We start from the raw sequence: 21,476 nt of genomic DNA, 5'->3' as shown, positions 1-21,476 counted from the left end.
CACAGGGACTGTTTTACTTCACTTTCAGCTGCTCAGCGAAGATACGGCTCTGTTAACCTCCCTCCTCTGATCCAAACCAGGTCTACTAAAGATTTAAAGCACATACGTCTTCCTGACTTAGCGTTGAATCGGGTTGCTAAGAGTATTAGAGACTCCTTAATAATAAACTCGGTCATTTCACGTGGTTACGGACGAAGTGGGATAGCAGGAATTAATGATACTTTTAAAAATATTACTGAAGTCAGAAGATTTCCAGGACTCTGTTATTAACCAATAATCATTATACTGGCCGGTTTTGCTAGTCCTTTTCCTATGGCAAACTACCCACACGGAGATGGAAGGAAGCATGAGCCGGATTACAAACACAGAAAGGAATTGTACTTCTTTTAAGCTAGTGCCAGCCTGCTGACTTGCAAGGCATTACCCCTGTTTTACTCCAGTACAGAAGGAAAATCAAGCCACTGAATGTCCCAAACAGCAATGCCACCTGGTCCTCTAGTTTCTCTGCTCAAGTCTGCTAAATTCAATCCGATGGGTTAAGAAGAACTAAGAAGTGATAGTGTAGGAGTCGAAGTGATAGCGTAGGAGTCGCGGTGACTCCCAGTGCAAGGGAGAGCAGCGCCCGACCATCACGGTGCCCTGCCCGCAGACAGGAGTGAGGAAAGAAGGTCACAACTACTTCAGAAGCTGTTGGAAATGCTGCTCGCTCTGCTTTCAAAAGCTGTGCACCATTGCTTTTGCCTTCATGCCTCTTACCATACACCGCTGCTTTGTTATTACTTTTATTTCCTGAAGTCCTCCTACCCATCAAAATCTACTTCCCATTGCAACGCTGCACCATGCTCCTTTTGTAAACTCGGAACAAGCAAGCCTTTGTCTCAGCCTGCCTTCCACAGAAGACGCCCAAGAAATGTAATGAAAGCTTCACAAAACTCCCAATTGTGCATCTTTCGTAATTAATTTGTGTAGCTTCTTTTAAAAAAAAAAACCCAAAACAATTACCCATCTCCGTATCGGGATACTTCTACAGAAACTGGACACTAAGTCCCTAATCCAAATGCATTCTGGCCTAATTATACTAAAAAAAAATCTCAGCACAAAGCATACCCACGCCCATAAATCATCAGAGTTGTCTGTGTTTCACGAACATGGCTAGGATGAATTTACAACAGGGTCCAGGGATGAACCTAACGTACTAATCAATATGGGCAGGGAACCTTTTACCTCAGAAAAACTGAGTTGCAAGGAGTAACGGGACTGGGACAACATAAGGGTGACAAACTGAAAATTACTGGTAAGGGATCCATCTACAAAGTAGTGCTTATTGCTTTACACACATATAGAGAAGGCAGCATGAAGTGGAGGGAGAGCTGGTTGCACGCTCAGGTACTACAACATACGCAGCAACACAAGCCCAGCTCGGGATGAAACGGTGTTCAGTCGGAGCATGCAGCCAACTGAACAGACTTGGAAAAGAAATGTCTTCTCAAAAAGGATCTTAACAACAGTGTGACAAAAACACAGGCAACGTGCGTATCGGTATGAACAAAGCCATCCTGCATTCACCAGAACTCAGAGCCTACGCAGAGCCCTTGCGTGAGCTGCGACCCGCAGGCTGAGGCACACACCTGAGACAAGAGTTAATCTGACACCAGGCTGTGGTCCACAACCCAGCTGTAAAGCCTGACTCCATCGCAAACACTGAGCTGGCTGTTAACATGCTGCAGATCACCTGTGGGAGCAGAAACCGGAGGCAACCCACATCAAAACAGGCTTCCTACGAGCTCTACAATGTTTTCCTGGAAGTGAATGGAAGGTGTCGGTTCATTTGGGACATCAACTTCATCCTAACAGCCCAAGTGAGTGCTCCAGAACACGGGCTTTTGAGGAAAAGGCTTCACTTGGATCAAGTGAAATGGCTTTTTTATCAAATACCAAAAGCACTTCTCAAAATTTATTTCCCAACAAAATCCAGAACTTTTTCATTTCTCCTTTCTCTAAATGTTTTCAAGAATTTTTTTTTTTTTAATTCTGTTTGGTCACTGACCAAAATACACTTTTTTTGGTTTGTTTGCTTTTAAACACAGCGTTCGCTTTGTCCCCAACTCCCCCACATACACCCTCCTATTTGGAACTTAATTGTGCTTCCGTTGCCAGCGGCGTAGGATGAGTACAATGTAACTCCATTCACAGAGTTGCTCCTCATTTACGACATTCACAGAAATCAGAATTAGGACAACAATACTATATCTGTAACATTAAAAAAATAATAATATATGGGGATGTTAATGCAATTTTCAGAGTCTCTACCTAATATTTTCCAGGAAGGAAATTCTATGGATGTTGAATGCTACACATCCAATATCAATGCAAAATATTTAGAAACTCTTCAATACACATGTTAAGCTCTGGGAAAGGAAAGAAATTTTCTTACACAAGTACAGTGGATTTTGACTCGTACTCAGGTCAAATACAGCGAAACTGGAAATTCAAAGTCCTCGAGTTTTTGTTACATTGCACCATGCAAAGTTAATGCAAGAAATAAAAAGTTCACCGTAAAACACACTCATGAAAAATGGCCTCAGCTTAAGCAAACTTCTGCCTTTTTAAGATTCTCTGTTTCTTTCTTGCAAACAAGTCTGCTGGCTCTTTGACTCCTCAGACCAATCTTGGTAAACGAAAAGGGTTCTGCTGCCAGAATGTAGATTCAAATGCTAGGTTTCCTAATGAAGCAGTAACATCAATACATGGATAACACATCAGCATGCAAAGGGGAAAGTTTTATTCAGCGTAGCATAGGCCCTTCTTTCATGAAAAGGAGAGCAGGTTTCACGCATTCGATTAATAAGCTTATTATTTCCCATGTGTTCCTTTGTGAGGGAGATATTTTCTTTCTTCAGCAACCTGCATTAACTAAAACTGCCTATAAAAGAAATGTTTTCAAACCCAAGCTACAGTCTACAATAAATAATGATCGCCTTCCTCTTTTCAAAGTCAAATCTTGGCCTGAAATCTATTTTGTTTCTAGCATTCCTGTTAAAAAAGATGTTGGTGGTCTAGTTCCAATGCCAATACGCACTGTAGCATGGGTAAATCTGATTTCAGCTGCTCCTGCAAAGTCTTAACTGCATCTGCAAACCTACCCATTTGTGATGAAAAAAAGAATCTGAAGGCTTATGATTTAATTCTTCCACTGAAGTCTTTGGGAGCTTAGTTATAATAAGGTCAGGAGAAAATATATGCAATTTCCCATCATTTGTCATGTTCACTCTAAGCAAGTGGACTTTGATTTGCTGTAACTGAAAACTTTCAAAAACAATCATTATAAGCATGAAAGGCAACACAAAGACAGAGGATGTTCTCATAGTTACTTCTCCTTAGGAGGGTCAAGAACTTAACAGCATTTTTATTCATTTTAGAATGAACAAGCTGTCATTTTTTATTTCACAGCTATGGGAAAAATAAGAAGTTCTTATGAAGAGAAATATCTTTTAGTCCAGCCCATAGATTAGATAACCAAGTTAAAAGCAAATCCACAACCAAATTCTAATTTAGGAAGTAAAAGCCGATCTGATCTATGACATTATAGTGTCAGAACTGCAGACACCACTGTGGCAGTTTCATCATTTCTCATCTAGAGGACTAACTGGTGAGTCTTGACCCTTCCCATCCACCCACCAGAAGACTCTCCTTCAAAGTACTACAAATAAGAGTCCTACACAGAAAAGCTTTTTAGCTGAGCTATTCTCTTCTTCAGTAATAATTTATCATGCTCAGCAAACCCCTGAAGTACAGAAATGCCTGCATTTCTGCCAGGAGCTGACTATAAAAGTCACGATCTTTCCATAATCCAAACCACAAGCAGGTAGAGCAGAACGTTCCCAACAAGAGCAACCTGGCACACAGCCCTTCCTCAAAATAAGCACAACTCTTCTGGCCCACAGACGTTTCTATTTTGATTGTAATGCTGTTGACCAGAGACAACTACAGCTGGGTGGAAAGGACTGGCTCATTTACCTGCTCTGGGTGGGCAAGAGGCATGGCCTCCACCTGCAAGATGACTGAAGCTTTGTGTTGTCTCTTCTACTCTGGACCACAACAAAAAGCAACAAAATCGTTTTCTTAAAGCAGAGATTGCCAGATAGGGAAATTCTGCATAACCTGAGAAAAGCCCGGATAGCAAACATTTTGCTTTGCTGAGGACAAAAACTTCACCAAGCTGAGCAGAACTGGTTCCTTCAACTTCTGTCCACTGGCTTTCCCTTTAGGCGTGATTTAATTTATTGTAATATGAGACAAAAATTACCTTTAGTCCTTGATATTTTGCTTTCCTTCCATCATATCTACTTCTTCAAGCTCAGTGTTGTAAACTCTGTAGCTTCAATAGCAGTTCCACACATTCACAGAAATACGTTGTACCTCTGAAAACCCATACTGAAGCCTGTGGATATGTCAGTAATAAAACTTGCACGTTTCTGTAAAGTCCCCTTTGTTCACACAGAGCTCCAGTATATGAAACAACAGTTCTGCTGTGTACTGGTTTATGTCGCCAAGACTCAGCATTTTTGTTGAGGTGAAGGGAAATAAAACTGGAGCCCAGGCAATCTTTTCCTCATTGTCTTGACATAACCGACTGCGACACTTGAATTCCTTGTTGTTTTTGTTTAGTTACTGTAAAATTCAAAATGCTGTCCACATGACTGCCTAAGAAAGAGGTTGGAGGGACCTCTACCGACCACATACCGGTTAGATGATCATAAAAATAATGAAACCAAGTTTACTGTGCCATTCAAAACAAGTCGCACTCTCCATTTAATACTAGACAAATACCATTCTTGTTCATTACTCTCTGTTTTTCTCTCATTATATGTACAATCAAATCCCCCAAGATTTCTCATAACAGAGCTATTCAAAAGCATTAATGAATTCCAGGCAGGGAGCTGTTACAGAGTCTTTCATTAGATTTTATACATAGCTGGAGTGGACAATATGTACACTTAGCAGCCTTGATCTAACACATCTCTCCTACAGGCAGGTTATACAAAATATGCCATATACATGTTAGTGGTCTGAGAACTGCACTTATTGGGAATATTGTCCATCGGCCTATTTTGATTATCAGTAGTGGCTGCAATCTGGGCTTGGAATGACCATGGAGGTAGAAATGGAGGCAGATTTTTAACAGAGAAGGGACAAGCAATAGGAAAAAATACCTTAGAAAACTCCCACTGATCAGTCAATACGCCAAGCTAAACTACCTTTTAACTCAGAAATGTCTTACTCTGCTCAGTGAGAAGTCATACAACTGCTCGGCTGTAAACAGTCAAGTGGCAAATACCAATGCATTCTCAAATGCGGATAATATATGTTTAAAAGAGGAGTCAAACCATATAGAAATACCAATACTTTACCATCATCTACATTTATACCTATATACATAAATATGCAGAAATCTATTACATTTTTATATCAGAAACAGCTGCCAGACATATTACTTTTTATACTGAGGTCTTTTATACTGAGGTTTCCTCTCTCTGGTCAATGAAACTACTTTACAATCTGTAGCAGCAGATCTTTCAAACCGGGCCAACATGCAGGTAACGATCTGCTAATCCTGACAGTAATGAAGGGTTGGGCCATGCCTTTATGCTCATCAGCCACGTCAGAGGTGGTGGCAGTTCTCTGGTGTCAGTCACAGATTCTTTAGGTATATTTGGTTACGGACGAGGAACAGGCAAAAGGCTCAGTAGAGAAGCCACAAATGGAAGGGACCAGAGAGGCTGGACAATGCTCTTACCCAGGGAGAGGAGGCTTCCACAGGTGTGGTAGAAACATGCTGGCACTTACAGAAGTCTGGGACGTAGCACCACTGCTCTTTCCTTTCCTATGACTGAACAGTCAACTTTTGTTTCCATGGCTGTTCTGGCACAATTCACCCAGCAATAAATTTACAAGAAATTGTAAATATTTATTTTAAAAGGAAACATCTAGGAACTGTGAAGGCCATGAAATGCTGGGCCAGCTCTTCAGCTGGTATAAATTAATGTGGTTCCACTGTCTCCAATGCAGTTATGCAGATGTACATTGGGTAAGAAGCTTCTTCTCAAGGTTACGTTTTACTTCAAAGCTCAGGATTTTTATCCTCATGAACTATACAGTTAAGAACATGTCATTGGCTAATTTTTTTTAGTGTTTTCTTTTTTTCCCCCAAATTTTATTTAAATGCATTTTTTGCTTGTTTTAGATATTCCTAAAGCTTATACCAACTATGTATGGCAAAGTTCTGTGGTCTTGTAAAGCTGCACTTCAGTTGCAATTAAGCCTTCAGCCAGCCTTTGTTTAGGCAAAAGAGGACATATTTTTTAATGCCAAATTCAGCCAGTTGAACAGTTGTAAAATTAAGCATGAATATGATTCACTGCATACTTGTATCTTGTCCTATAAACATGCCACACTGCTTGTTATATTCTGACAGTCTTTAAGCCATTTTATGGGCACCCACCCAACATAAATACGTTGCTGAAGATTCACTAAGATGAGCCAACCTTTCAAAAAAATATTTTTGTTTAGAAAAGTAACGGATGCAAGCATACCCCAGGGTGTGCGTGTGTATATATATAAATACATATATATATATATATATATATATATGTCAACTGCCCGAAGATGAGTTTTTTGTTTGACATTAATGACTCTCATGAGGGTCACCTTATGACATAAGCCAGTAACCTTATGTTTGGGGAATATTGAGGCATTAATACATTCAGGATACTGGAGAAACAGACTGTGTCAATAAGATTACATTCATTGAAGTTGACTGAAAATTTCCGTGCTTAGAAAGGAGAAATTGAATGCCTAAATCTAAAACATCAAATAATCAACTATGCAGCAGTACTGCAGAAAAGAAAGAGGAGTTACGGTAGACCGCAACTGCACACCTCTATAATGTGACACTAAGGAAAAACTAACGTCATTCAGGAATGCATTGTGAGTACCATATGTAAGACAGACAACATAATTATTCCATCCTACTCGGCACTAGAGTGAGGCCTGAGGTGGAGCACTGTGTCCAGCCCCAGCACCCCTCTAAGACAGACTGACAGACTGGAAGGAGGCCAGAAGAGATCATCAAGACATACAAGAGATTTATCACAAAGAACCTATGAGAAGAAGGTTGAAATAGTAGAGATTGTTTAGTCTAGAAGGGAGAAGACTGAGGGGAGACGTTGTAAGCCTTCAAACACGTGAAGACTGTTATAAACGGGACAGAGATCAAGGAAGAGCAACAACATGCTTAATTTTTAGCCAAGCAGAATCCTGGTTTTATACTTTTTTAAAAAAGCTAGCTTTAAGACCAAATGGACACTGGAAGGGATACACTTAAGGAGATCGTCAGGTCCCTGTCATGAGACATTTCAGAACAGACTAGCAAACTCCTCTCAGGTATAGGTACAGTTGATTTTGCTTCAGAGTTGGAGCACAGACTCCCCTGGTTATTTACAGATGCAGTTCTATAAATACATAAAGTACACTGCAAATGTCATAATTTTAAACACAGTCCTTTAAACGGAGTTAAAACCGGAAGACATAGCTACACTGCAAAGTTATGACTCAAATTTGTGTCAGGATATCAGAAGTTGTTTTAGACTAAGGAACAAACAAAAACCTAGAGGTTCTCCCAGGAAGAAAATACAAACCAAACCACCAGGTTCTTAGGTATCCCACGCTCCTTCGTTTCTCCCTCTGTTTTTATTTCTTCTCTTGCCACATCAAATTCATGATCACTGTACTATATTCAAGGCAAAACAAATCATACTGAACATTTAGTAAATACCTTTAATGCAAGTTATGTTTAGAAAACTGGATAGGGTTATTCCAGCATCTGGTTTTTGCTAGTGCATACAGTAGAACAACAGAAAATACCAACTACTCTGATTATGGATTTGTCAAGACAAATTATGTAAACTTATTTGACCATCAGTCTGACTTACAGGGAAAATGGTCAGTCATTAAAAACAGACAGCACCTCTCGACTGCCAGCACAGGGGAGCACAGAAGCAGCACCCCAAACACTACACAGAATATGCTGTTTGCTTCATACCTGACCTAGGTGAAACGCTTGTGTATTTTTAAAGGGTAGAATGACTGAAATTTATGAAACGATCATACTCTCACTTTGTTGAGCCAATCACATTTATTTCCCAGTGAAAATCTGAAAGTGTGGGTAAATTGGTTGCAAACTTTATGGACTTATGCCTCTTTAAAAAAATAAAACCTTTTCCATTTTTGCAGTTCTTTTAATCTTAGTGACTTTTGCACAGTCTTATCAAGTCAACACTTCAAAAGTAAATAGTAGATTCATTCAGTTTTCTAAAGAAAGAGAAGCCTAAAAAGAAAACTAAAAATGAGATGGATATAGAACAGGAGTGAAAGTAACTGCCCCAAAAAGGCAAACGAAGGAAATCGTTTCTAAGTCTATATGGACACAGCTTTTAGTCATGAAGAAAGTTATAGCTCCCCCAAAAAATAAAATAAAATAAAATAAATCTTTAACTTACTGCTATCTGTTGCATAAGCCAACTGTTTCATTCTATAAAATCACTTCCCAGCTTTCTGACATCCATACATTGTTCATCGATAAGGAGAGGAATCTTTCCATTTCAGGAACTCCGCTTATTTATGCCAGTCTCTAGTGAACTCTTAAATCTTTCTGCTGCTCCTGTTTCAAAAGCCTTCCTCATTCCAGCCCTCCCTCACCCTCTCTCAGCAGCCTCGCAGAACTTGGCTCTGTGCTAGTCCATTTGCACAGTTAAAACCAATTTCAGTGATGATCTGGCAGTTTGTGCTAAAAGGGTCAATGCCTTTTCGGTATCAGCTGAAGTATATCGGAGCTGTCAGCTGGAAGTCACAGCAGCATACTGCCCATAAATGACATCGGTCCAGATACCAGGCTTAATTTCCCATTTCTGTCTTATTTAGCAACACGCCTGTGTGCCACGAGATGTTGCAGTGACCAACTCAACAGGGAGCCCAGTAAAACAGGGAGTCCTCCTCCCAGTCGCCGATTAACTTTGTGGGTTTGTATTAACCCTCTCTTCTATAACATACCATGCACCTGACTACTTCAGGACTATTTAGTCTTTGATTAGTAAAAGATGTCACTCAAATGGTAAGGCTTATTATAACAACTGTTATATATATATACACATATCTAATAATTATAACAACTGTTACAATATGTTGTTATATTTTTGGTAGTTTCTATGGGCTACCAACATTACAATGACTTTTTAAACAAAAATGGGCTGTAGATACAAATCGAGCTGGTATGAATTGGGGACAGTAAAATTTGTTTATTTAAACTTTTTACTTCCAGAAGACAAGAGTAATTTGCAATGAGTTCACATCAGCCCAGGTTGGTCATTAACATGCCCAGCACTGAAACATTCACACCGTAGCTGACAACTTGATCATAACCGAAAAGAACAGCTAGTGGTTTTGTTTGCTTTAAACGTAACACTTGTTGTCCTGATCATCTCAACCATTAAATATCGGAAGGAATGGCTTTTTCTTTAGCCAGGACAAGGGGAAGATGAGGTAGCACTGAGCATTGGAATAGGCTGGCCATATATATAGCTTCCACTTGGCAGAGACTGACTGTTCAGCCCTCCCAGTAACCTTCTGTCAGCCCTGAGTCAAGCTGGCTCAATGCCACAGGAATTGAATCTGACGTCTCCGCTCCCCTGCCATAGCTGTCATGATAACTGTCCCTGTACCTGCAGCCAGAAAAAGCCTTCGCTGTCACATTCAGGCTTCTATGCTGAACGCTACTATAAATGGGTAAAAAAAAAAAAAAGTTAACTCTCTAACAGGAATTTCTATCATGATTTACAAGTCTCAGAGCTCTTTTTTCACCACTTTTTTTAAAATTCTTATACTATTATTTGGCACAGAGGCAAAAGCCTGGGTTTTGTCTCTGTTTATTATTATTAATTTATTTGGAGTGGAAAAAACTGCATGAGGTTAAACAGAAGATAAGGGTTCCAGTAAGGAAGCTTGTGCAACATCACTTGACCATCCTGTACTCTGTACAGGAGCCAAACCCAGTCATTCAGAACATCAAATATTTCATCTGATTTTATGTGCAGCTACAGAAGAGGGCTTGTCCTCCATTTTCATGTGCTTAAATGAAAGATTTTTCATTCAAGAAAACTACTAGGATCATCTGAGTTGATCTTAAAAATAATATGGTTCAAAGAATTTCACTCAGTGATTTTTGGGCCAAAACTGTAACCTCTGTCTGTACATCAGCTCTGGGCAAATATTAAATTTTGACGCATTACGTCCAATTTAATCTCTTTCAATGGCTAATCATCCTCCTTCTTAAAACTTCTATCCAGTTTGTGGTCTGAATTGGGCTAATTTCAAATTCCAAACAAATGGATACTCGTACGCTCTCTATTGAGCTAATAAAGAATCCTTATTACTACAAATGTCACTACCTACAGGTATCTTGCAGGCAACAAGGAATTAACCTTTCTTTTAGACAACATAAATTAACTTTTTAAATACCTAACGGCAAAGGAGTTTTTTCCAAACCTCTAATTATGCAGTGCTCTTCTCTATGTTTTATCAGCATCCCTCTTTTTCAAAGCCCATTTGAATACTGCTGAAAATTTTAGCCTTCAGGATATTACCCACAAGAGTTTTGATCTCATTATGCACATTTCTCACCTTGCTCCTCATAAGAACGAATGTTTTTCTATTTCTGAAGTAGCATTTTTAAATTGAATCTGAGGGTTTGACATAATCCAAATCTGCCACTTTTAAATGACCTTAAGCGACACTGAGCTCAAGACAAGCTCAGTATCACATAGAACCAAACCATAAGAGTGTATTCCCATGTACTTTTTGTATCAGTGCAGGATTCAATATGAAACATTTGAGTCATCAGGAGGAGAAATTTCAAGTGGCTCAGTTCCAGATTTAGGATTTTCTACTCTTTACATAAGAATACATTTAAATAAATAAATACGGATTTCACAGTAAAGTTGACATGAAAAACTATGGTTTGCATCAACTTCAGTAAAATAAAAGATTACCTTGTAAACCAACTCTGGACAAATACTGTCTTTTTTTTTTTTTTTTTTTTAAATTGATGTTTCCTATCTAATTCAGACAACAGGAACGTGCAAGCACCCTACATAATTCCCCAGTGGCCTTCTGAGCAGTGCACCTCCAGGAATCAGCACCACGTGGATTCTCATACGTCTAGTGGTGAAAATCTCATTGCAGCTATATAGATTTAACTTTGAAGAGTTGTTCCTACTAAAGCTATGACAAGATATGCCATGACCTCTTGAACTGTACTGATAAAATAACTGCCTACATAGAAAGCGCACACGTTTTTAGCACACATTTGGCATATGCAACCATACACCAATAAGATACAACAGCTTTGCAAAACAAGAGACCAGAACTGAGCATCAACACAGAAGAAGAGAAAACATGGAACATTTAAATAAGGCAGGCATGTAGGACATTTACAAAATACTAGAGATTTTCCTTAACAGGTAGAACTATCAGTCCTGAAGCACACTTCAATTTTGCTTTGCCTTTTTTGCCCCCTGCCCCCCCCCGCCAGTCTGTTAAACAAATCACTGATAACTGTTTAGTCAATGTCCAGTATGCTTTTAACACTCTAAGAAACTAACCTTATATTTAAATTGTAGAAATCATAGAACAGTCTAGGAAGAAACCTCTGGAGACCTTTCCTTCCAGCCTTCCGTTGAAAGCAGGGCCTTAGATGTGGTTGTCCAGGGCTCTGTCAAGTCAAGTCCTGGATACCTCCAGCATGGGAGATTCTACCACTACTCTGGACAAACATCTCCAATGTTTAATTCTTCTTGCAGCGAAGAATTTTATTCCTATTGCCAGACAGAAATTCCCCTAAAGGAACTTGTGCCTGTTGCCTCTTGCCCTGCCACCATGCATCCTTGCGAATACAGTGACTACCCTTTACGTATTAAAAGAGTGATTAAATATGTACTGTGTTCCAAATTAAAAGGGATTACCCAAAATTTGAAAGAAAGAAAAGAAAAGGAGCATCAACCAGAGGAGCACATGCTTTTCTTACTCTCCTGCCTGTATGGTATATCTATACCTGGAAATCAAGACACGCAGAGCTAAGATTATAGCTGAGTCAGCAGGATCTGGTTTCAGAACCCTCTCATGGGACTTGTATCAAGTAAGTTTGCAAGAATACTGCTATTAAAAGTTATTTATTTCATCTGAGTGCATAAATCTGTATGCATATATTATTTTTTTTCCTAATACTACCTATTTAAGAAAAAACTGACATTATTAGCACTGCCTTCTTCATAAATCTGAATAATAAACATTTCCTTTGATCTCATGTGGAAATGGTTGAAGTCTGGTAGTGCTTTTTTTCTACTGACATTTTACCTAACATTCAATCCAAAGGAAAAGTGCCATTTTTCCCAGAGACTTCTACTGCCCTCTGTAGGATTATTTTACATAAAATATCAGGAACAAAAGTAGAAGACAAGACTAAAAAGAAAGCATGTAAGCCTGTCACACTACTATTTCACTTCATAAACATACTGGAGATGGCATATTAAGTTGACATTCCCTATAGCTTCATAAGGTTAGGGATTTTATAGACTGTGGATACAAATCAGGAAGTAATAAACAGAATATTCCCACACAATTTTACCAGATTTTTGAGACTGCAAAATGAAAACTGAGTGCCTGAAGATCAGTGAAGACAGGGGATATATGAGGGTGCACAGAGGTAGTAAAAAATACCCACCACTTTTCAGAACTGCAGACTGCTTTCAAAGCATGTCTCAAAAGACTCTCAGTGTGTAGCTAAGCAAAACACTGAAAAAATTTCATGAGAAAATCTACTGTATCAAAATCTTTACTGAAGTTGTATGCTTCAATATTGAAGTTTCATTCTTGATGCTACCTGGGACACAGTTCTGCTCCTTCTTGCCATGGACAAAAAATAGACTTCTTTATTCTAAATTACACACGTGAATAAAATTTTGGCTATTTTCTGTTTAGTGATCATATTAAACAATTAGAAGGACATGGTAATGTGAAGCCTCAAGATAACTAGTAACTAATAATTTACATACAGGCATAGAAATGCAAAGCTCATTTGGCTCTTTACATTCCTTAGAAATGTTTTCGAAAATTTAGATGAGTTCAGTAGTGACCTTGGGAGGTGGCTGATGTTTTTCATCCTACAGCACACTTGTGGTGTTAAAGGGTATTAAAGGACAAGAAAGAAAACCAAAGGCATACTTGCATATGCACAGAGTAAATGACTCTGACAATTCAGAAGTGAATTAAAAGGCTCTAGTTGTGTGAAGGGATTATGATGACATCAAAAATCACATGCCTCGGTGGCTCATTATTTCCTCACAATCAAAAAAATGCAATTAGACTTTAATTGCATTTTTCTTAAGAAAAAAAAGCTTGTAACAGCAATTACACACATTAAAATACCCTGCCTAGAATGCTACTGCAATTATAAATGGCTAATCACTGTGACAATAATAAAAATAGGTACCATACCATGTTACCATTTTATGACGTGAGAAATGAGGGCACTGAAATTCCTGTAAGTTTGAAGGGAATTTCGCATATAAACTGTGGGGCTAACTCCAAAAAGCAAGTTAAACCTATCTTGCCCTAACCTCAAAGAAGGTGTCCATAGGACTGAACTAGGTGTCTAAGTCATCCTAACTACAGAAAATGTATCCCTTCTCCACATCTCAAAACTGGTGTCAGACAGCATGTGAAGACTGAGAAAGCAAAATAAAATACTGAAGACACAATGTAAGCTGTGGGGAAGCGAGACTCACATCCCTTCACGTGTGCTCCTTTCTAAGAGTCCGTATGCATCTCACAACAACACGTGCATGCATCCAAGAATATCTTCTTATCATGTAACAGTCTAATTGTTTTCAATGTTACATAAATCCTTTCCCCAAGATTTCTAGAAAACCAGTGGTCTCATCATTAATTGACTAATGGAATCTTACAAAAAACCTAGGTTATTTATTTTCCAGTAGCTAGCTATTCCTCCATGCTCCATTTACTGTCCTCTTCATTTCTGATGTATTCTCTTTCAATTAATGCACTGTCATTGCCACAAGACACAGACGATTGACTAACAAGACAATTCACATTTGGAGGGGAAGGCCACAGATTAATAAAAGCTGAAAATTACAACCCACTTTGTAAGAAATTATTCAAATGTACTACCCTGAAGGCTACCTTCGATCACAAAATGACCACTCGTGCCAAAACAGGCAGATTTCTCTTTCTCCCATTTCCTTCTCCAAAAACATGCAACGGAGTTAGTACTGGGGAAAGAGATGAAAACTTACCAAGACTGGCATACAACATAGTCATCTAAGTCTCATTTCCTTAGGCAAAATACAGGATATAGGTCAGAAAACTTGAATTGTCTTAACACTTTGACAATAAACTTTGTCTGGCAACGTTACAATTAACTTAAAATAAGCCAAAAATTTGTCAGACCAACTGCTTTTGTTTCTCATGGATGCAGACCAACTTTGTGTCATGATTATATTTTCAAGTAAAGTTCAAGTTCAACTTACATAAGCCCTCATTATTTTTTTTTTTAAGACCATAATTTATGACTGGAAATTTTGACCAGAGCAAAATTCTGAGTATTTAATGCAACTTATGTAGGCTGTCAACCTAAAACCCAACCTTTTTTCTTTCAGTCACTTGTAACATTCATAGGAAGTAGATGATCTTGTATGCTTCTTCAGCAACTAGCTTATCTTTCCGAAGAGATGGGTTACAACGAGGAACGAGGGTTCACAGAACTGTCTGCCTAAAAGCAGCTGATATTTAAGGTACTCAGTTTACAAATTATTGTTATATCTCTGTACGTGTGAAGACTCTTTTTTTTTTTTTCTTTCTTCTTTTTTTCCTTATTTAGTAATCCTGGTAAACTGAGAAAAGACCAAGATAGTTCAAGTTCTCTCTTCAGTGCAGCCTAACAGCATACCATCCATACGCAGGTAAGGATCATCTAGCCAGCCAACACACACATCAGGACGAGACACATCCCACACTGCGTCTCCCCAGTCCAGTAGTTAGGGGACTTGAGCAAAAGAGGAGAGAGAGAGAGACTGGGGAGATATTACACAGGAAAACAAGGTTTCATCGGTTCTACCGCTCATGCCGGAACTTGTCAGCTTGTTCTTTTAACTGAAAGCCAGATCTAATTCAGATTTAGAGCTTACTATTACTTGCTGATGTTACACTTAAATCATTACTGTTTATATACTGTGCCTTCTAAAATAGTAAGCATGGACTTACCAAGGTAGTATGTTGCTAATTTATTAGCATATTATGCTCATATATTATAATATAAATATAATAATTATATTATTCAGCTGTGAATGTAATTTTCTTCTTATACAAGGTCTGATCAGGGTGATTCAAAATGTTCCCGGAGGATGCTGAGGGCCCTCCATTGCCATCATCACAAGATGAGGTTTTGGGCTGTAGTGGCTAAGTGGGGTAAGACTCAAAAATCTAATGACAAGCAGTCATAGGACAACAGTTTCTAGAGAAGGAAAACCACAATTTCCTGAAAAGAAACAAGCATGAGAACCACAGGCAAGTTGAACCAGACCACTATTTTTTCCTGAAGCAAAATCCTCATTACTGTTAATAGAAGTTATACATAGACACCAAGGAGACTTGAGCCTAAGGGGCGCGACTGCCAAGTCACGGCAAGAAGATCATACTGAAATCCAGTGCTGAACTATCTTCCTAAGTGCAATGACTTTGTTAAGGATACAGAATTAGCTGCCAGCCTACGCCAACAATTCGACTCTGTCAGACTAGAGTGATTTGCTCAGTTCTCACCCGTCACATCCCCCAAAACTCCGCTGGCAAATGCCGCGTTACAGAGCTCAAAGCTACAAACTCAAGCTAATGAATGCTGTCAGATTCCTAGCTTAGTGAATGGACACAAAGTCACTAAATGTCACTCAAAAAAGCAGCTCTTCAGACAGAACAGGGTACTTAGCATTTCTGATGCACTGCCATAGACATAGTTTCACTGCAACATTTATAAAACTATAACATGTTCCTGCCTTCAAACCCTACGCTATACAATTCTTGAAATTAGATTTAAATCATGTACTTTTTTAACTTAAAGGATCTTCCACAATAGTGCAGGAAAGGAAAACAAATGGTACTATTTATTATATAAAAACATTGAAAAAAATCTTTAATGGCCATTTTTCATTCCTGTCAAACTACTCATCAAAACATCTTTTTTTTTTATTAATTCACTCCCCTTTATCTGTGCTTGGAGCAAAATGAAAAAACATGTTTTACCAGGGCCAGTTTTTCTTGAAGCTATTTTTTGCATGTACCTTCAGGACAGTAAGTCACAACTTCGGTTATATTAAAGAAGGACTACATGTTTTTCAAGAAAAGCCAGCTGGTTTTTGGTTTGTAAATGTCATGTTTACAACACACAGCTCTGACACAGTCTTACAACTTCTGGAACTTAATGGAAAATTCAATTTCCCTCGAACAAAGCCACCGTTAAGAAAAATCCGAGGATGCCAAAATCTCAGGCGCTTACCTTTGTCATTGCTACTTGTTGGTGTTGGAAGGGGAAGTCCAGGCTTAGATTTGTCGTAATTGTTAAAGCTCTGGCTGCGTCGATTGTTGGCACTAATAGAACCACGAGCTTTGGCCTCACTGCCTGCAGCGGACACCCTCGTGGTGGGGCCTGGAAGTCTGATGGAAGAATTACAATATGATTAATATATTTAAAAAGCACTCTGGGCAAGAAACTATGGAATACCATGCATAAGCTGAAAAGAAAAGGATCAATACCACAAATATATACTCATAAGACTCTTTGTTCTTTTATAAGAACAAATCAAAAAATCATCCTAGATGAAAAATAAATGGCACATAAGCTACAGTCTGAATTGTTTTACATCAGGAAAAAAAAACAACCCTGAACCAAAATTAACGGTCACTTGCTATACATCTTGTGAATCAGAATTAGTTGCAAGAAAATTCAGTGGAGCAATACCACTGGTATAAGGTTAAGACTAGGTCAGACGCTACTGTTCTTAAACCAGATTGCTGGACACATAAAGGCTACCCTCATTTTGGAAATAACAATGCGACAGAACATGGCTGCCTTCTCCCTTGTAGAGAAGCACATCACACCTCTGCTCTTAACACTACAAAGCCTGGCAGCCAAGCCCAGCGAAACCTTAACTTGGTTTAATTATTTGAGCCTACCAAAAAAATCACACAAAGCTTAAGTTCTTCCTCTTAGGGCAACCACATTATCAGTGAGCTGGTATAAGCCTCTGGTTTAAACTGGGTCAATCTCATCCAGCATTTCCTTGCTGTAGCCTGTATTTACAAGATTTAGGTGTTTACCTAGAAAAAAGATGTAGTTAGGATTCTGGAGTAAGTAGACGGGGAGGGATACTACTTTCATGCTTTTCAGGCAAAAGGGGAGGGGGAAGGCTTTTCTACAAAGCCCAACAGAATTAGGAGAGCCACTGGCATCACATCTCAGAACAGTATGTGTGTTGGAGTCCTTCAAAGTCGAAGTTTGTGCATAAAGTTTCCATGTTTGCACTGTATTTTGTGCACTAATGAGCACATATTTCTACATTCCAGATAGATGAAATGTTAAAAATTCAGAGATTTTGTATTTGCTCAAAATGCATACTGAAGAGAGTTAGTGAAACAGCTCACTGTTTTGAAAAGCAAGGACATCACATTAAAGACTAAAAGATAGAACCAGTTCATGTCACCTACATTAGCAATAAAAGGGACCATTCTGTACGGTAGAATCTCTTAAAAAAACTTCTTCATATAAAACACAAAAATCTAATTGTCTTAAATAACTTGTGCCAATAATAGGCTAAAATGAAGAAGTCCCGGTTGTCAGAGAGAATGGGGATGCGACCAGCCAAATCACTGTTGTGCCTCTGGGAAGGCAGAGAAGCCAGGAAGGAGTCTGGCAGGGCTTCCTAAATAAACTGACTTCTCCAAGACTGGTGAAGAAATAGGAAATATGAAAAGAAACACGAAGGAAAAGAGCAAAAATGTCAGCAGCGGCATGCACATGCTTTCAAAGCTCAAAAGAGGGTAAGACATAAGGGCATCATTCAAATACAAACCCAAAAATTAATTTATAAACTCAAACCACCACAGATCTGCCACAGCACATCATGGTTCTGAGGTTGACTTTGCTGAAGCCTTTTAGACGAGCCCCTCAATTTATCCAGCCTTTTTGACGAGCCCCTCAATTTATCCAGCCTTTTTCAACACTGGGGGGTGCTAGAAAGTTGTACATACTCATCATTGCAGCAAGGTGTAAAGGAGAACACCCCAGAGATGCTTCATCCACTGTAGAGGAGACTATATTGGAAGAAGCAGAGGCAAACAAGGGACAAACGTTGTTTTTGAGAACTTGGAAGTCACCGAGACAAGAAAGTTCATTAAGAGTTTGTTTTGCTTAATAGGAAATAAGCTAGGCTTCCTACAGGTACGAAGGATGCACAAGATACCTCAGCTGAAAGTTTCCACCCGGTGATAAAACACTGTGAGTATGGGCCAACCACCGCAGGAAGGCTACTAGAGCCCCCAGTCCGGGCAGGGGTTTTCCAGCAAGGCTTGGCAGGAGGGAAGGGATAATGTTCTTGTACCGATGGGCAAGAAAAGGCTGCCCACACACGCCCACACAGGTTTCGCAAATCTCTCACATTTTAAAGTAAATAAAGCTACTCAAGCCATGTGACCACTCAAGAAGTGACAAGCTTTTGATTCAATTCAGTATCATCACTGCCAATAAAAACATAAGGAGAATAAAAAAACATACATGCTAAAAACACTCTTAAAGAAGATATCATTTCTCGCTGACTTTTTTCCCCCCCTGTAGTTTAACTGACTGATTTTAAGCCCCTGCTTTTGGTATTAGGCCAAGATATTTCACAGCAGTGCCTGTGAAATCTAGGGGAAAAAAACAGGTCCAGGGAGACGTTTCTCGCTTCTTGCTATTAGAGACAAGGTACCGAGCATGGAGAATACTCTCCATTACTGTACTTCAGCACCTCTTCTAGGCAAATACGAACTGTCAAGCCATAATTATGATCAAGAGAGAACATGAAAAGGAAATGTGGGACATTTTAACAGGGGTTATACTGCAGACCTTCACTGCTGTCATAAAAGAAATACGATGGGGGAAATAAATCCAAATTATACAGCAGAACTAACAATCTATACAAACTTGCCAAGCTGAATAAAAATCATAAGTAATAGTTCACAAGCTTAGCAAAAATGGTATAGTATAATTTACCAATGTACAACTATATAAAAATTCCTAGTAAAACATTTTAATATATAATGGTAGTAAAAGTAAACATGATTAATTAACCACTTTAATAACACAGCAACCCTTATGATCACTGAGATGAGATGGTCACAGGAGCTGGCATGCAAGTCATGCTGGGATTCAGGAAAAAAATTGACTGAAATACCTATTAATAATTTTCAGGGACATTAGATATGCTCAGCTTCAGAGCACTGGGGAATGCAGGAGCTCTGATGAGACAGATCCACAGGGTGCTGTTTGGGCTCACACGGTGCACGTGATGCTCTCCTTCCTAGCTCAGACACTGGCCTGATGCTAGTTTCAAATAATGCAGCTCTAAATACAACTAATACAGATGGGTAGAGTGCGGAGAGAACTCCCAGAACCATGTTTTGTTCTCAAAAGCAAAAGCTCATAAGGACAAGAAAACCGAATTATTTTCTTGCGGGCCAAAATGCATTCCACACCTTGAAAAAAAAGAAAAAAATTAAAATCCGTCTGACACTTCCACATTTCACCTGTTTGTAGAAAGCCTAGTTGCAAACAAGGAGGTAAATATTTTCAATGGGAACCCTACACATGCATCCAGAAATACTGCAAAAGGATTATTCATGCTTTGCAGAAGATGAAGAAGTGCTAACCTAGAAGACTTTTTCTGACCAAGAGTGAATCGGATGATTTTGCTTTGAGATGAGTCCCTGGGAGATGCACTGTATGACAGGAAAGAAAAAGTGGAAGATAACATTGAACAGAGAAACTTTTTTTTTTTTTTTAAAAGCCACTGAACTCAGTAACTAGTTTAAGGGAGGAAAAAGTTTTTATGAATTTCACAGGAAAAAAAAGCTTCTTGCCTAAGTATACCTTCATGTCAAAACTCCTAAAATTGGAAATGAATTAACTCTTAGAGAGTATTAAACATGCAATTCTGCATGCATACCCCAACTTTATTACTCTTTTCTTTCTCAGTCTTTTATTATATGTATTTTTCTGCAGAATCTGAGCAATTTCACTTTAGCATATGCTAAGAAAACATGACATTTAAGCCCTTCAGGTTAGATATTTTTGAATTATTTGAAACCCAGCACAATCCACATAATGGACTGAAAATATCAAAGCAATATTCAAATGGTCCCAAGCATCTCTGCATGTTTTTGACAGAAAAGTCACAGAAATATGTTCAAATACATCTTTGTTTTAGAGTAATTATTTCCTGAACAAGTTTATACATGCTGTAGCAACACTATTTCAATTATACAAAAACATTGTTTCCACCCAAAAGCACGATTCATGAAGACAGACATAAGCAAAAACCAAGTAAGCTCTCAGTAGTCTCATGTGGAAGGCCTCATTTAAACTGTTTATACTTCTCATAAAGCAGCACTTAAGCTAGTGTTCACCTTATGTGTTATTTTAACACAAATAAGCCCTAACTTAATTTGAGATATTAAAAAAAAAAGCCTTCATACTTTAGCAATTGTGCAAATATGGCTTTAGCCTTTAATCCTGGCCACTTATCCCCACTAAAACCCTCACCCTCCTAGCAGTGGAAGGGTCAGACAAGGCTGTACATGTGTTCATGGTGGTACTGCCTTCATAAATTGCTTTTATTCTAACCTGGAAAGAGCAGCCCTAGGATTAAAGACAGACAAGGGACAAAGACTCTCTCTACTTATCTGTATTCTGGTCTCGGAGCACCAACAAACACCAATTGTGAAAATTATTTTTCATGTAAGCCAGCAGCATGTTATTTTTGACCAATAAGCCTTGATGTGATTTTGACCATCATCAGCCGTAATGAGCTCTATTTCTTTTACCACTGTCAGAGCCTTCCGCTTCTTAGGACTGAAATTCTTGTAAACTGAGAACCAAAGTTGGTTTTCACATGCCCAAAGTATATATTCTGTAATGGCAACGATATATGTGCTTTGTGAGTAGAAAGAATCAAAAAGAATACTGAGAAAAATGTCCTTATAAAACACTATGGTTACTTGGTCTAGCAGATATTTTACACCCATTGAACTGCATATTTCCAGCA

At 38.7% G+C, this 21,476-nt stretch overlaps 1 protein-coding gene across 3 annotated transcripts in view; it reads right to left on the bottom strand.

The window, feature by feature from the left end:
- LOC104009496 (neuron navigator 2) overlaps window positions 1-21,476 on the bottom strand; it is a 233,440-nt gene that overhangs the window by 112,690 nt on the left and 99,274 nt on the right. For 2 of the 3 annotated variants that reach the window (XM_087742988.1, XM_087742993.1), the window contains exon 6: window positions 16,676-16,833. In XM_087742988.1, the coding sequence (XP_087599114.1) occupies window positions 16,676-16,833 (158 nt within the window). Of the gene's footprint in view, window positions 1-16,675; window positions 16,834-20,082; window positions 20,152-21,476 lie in introns of all 3 variants that reach the window. The other variant, XM_087742978.1, reaches the window with a different exon arrangement.

The sequence above is a fragment of the Nipponia nippon genome, unplaced genomic scaffold (genome assembly GCF_047370975.1).
Source record: "Nipponia nippon isolate SJK-2023a ecotype South Korea unplaced genomic scaffold, ASM4737097v1 scaffold_10, whole genome shotgun sequence".
NCBI lineage: Eukaryota > Metazoa > Chordata > Aves > Pelecaniformes > Threskiornithidae > Nipponia > Nipponia nippon.
The sequence above is the reverse complement of the archived record's forward strand: the minus strand, read 5'-3'. Positions and strand labels throughout refer to the sequence as shown.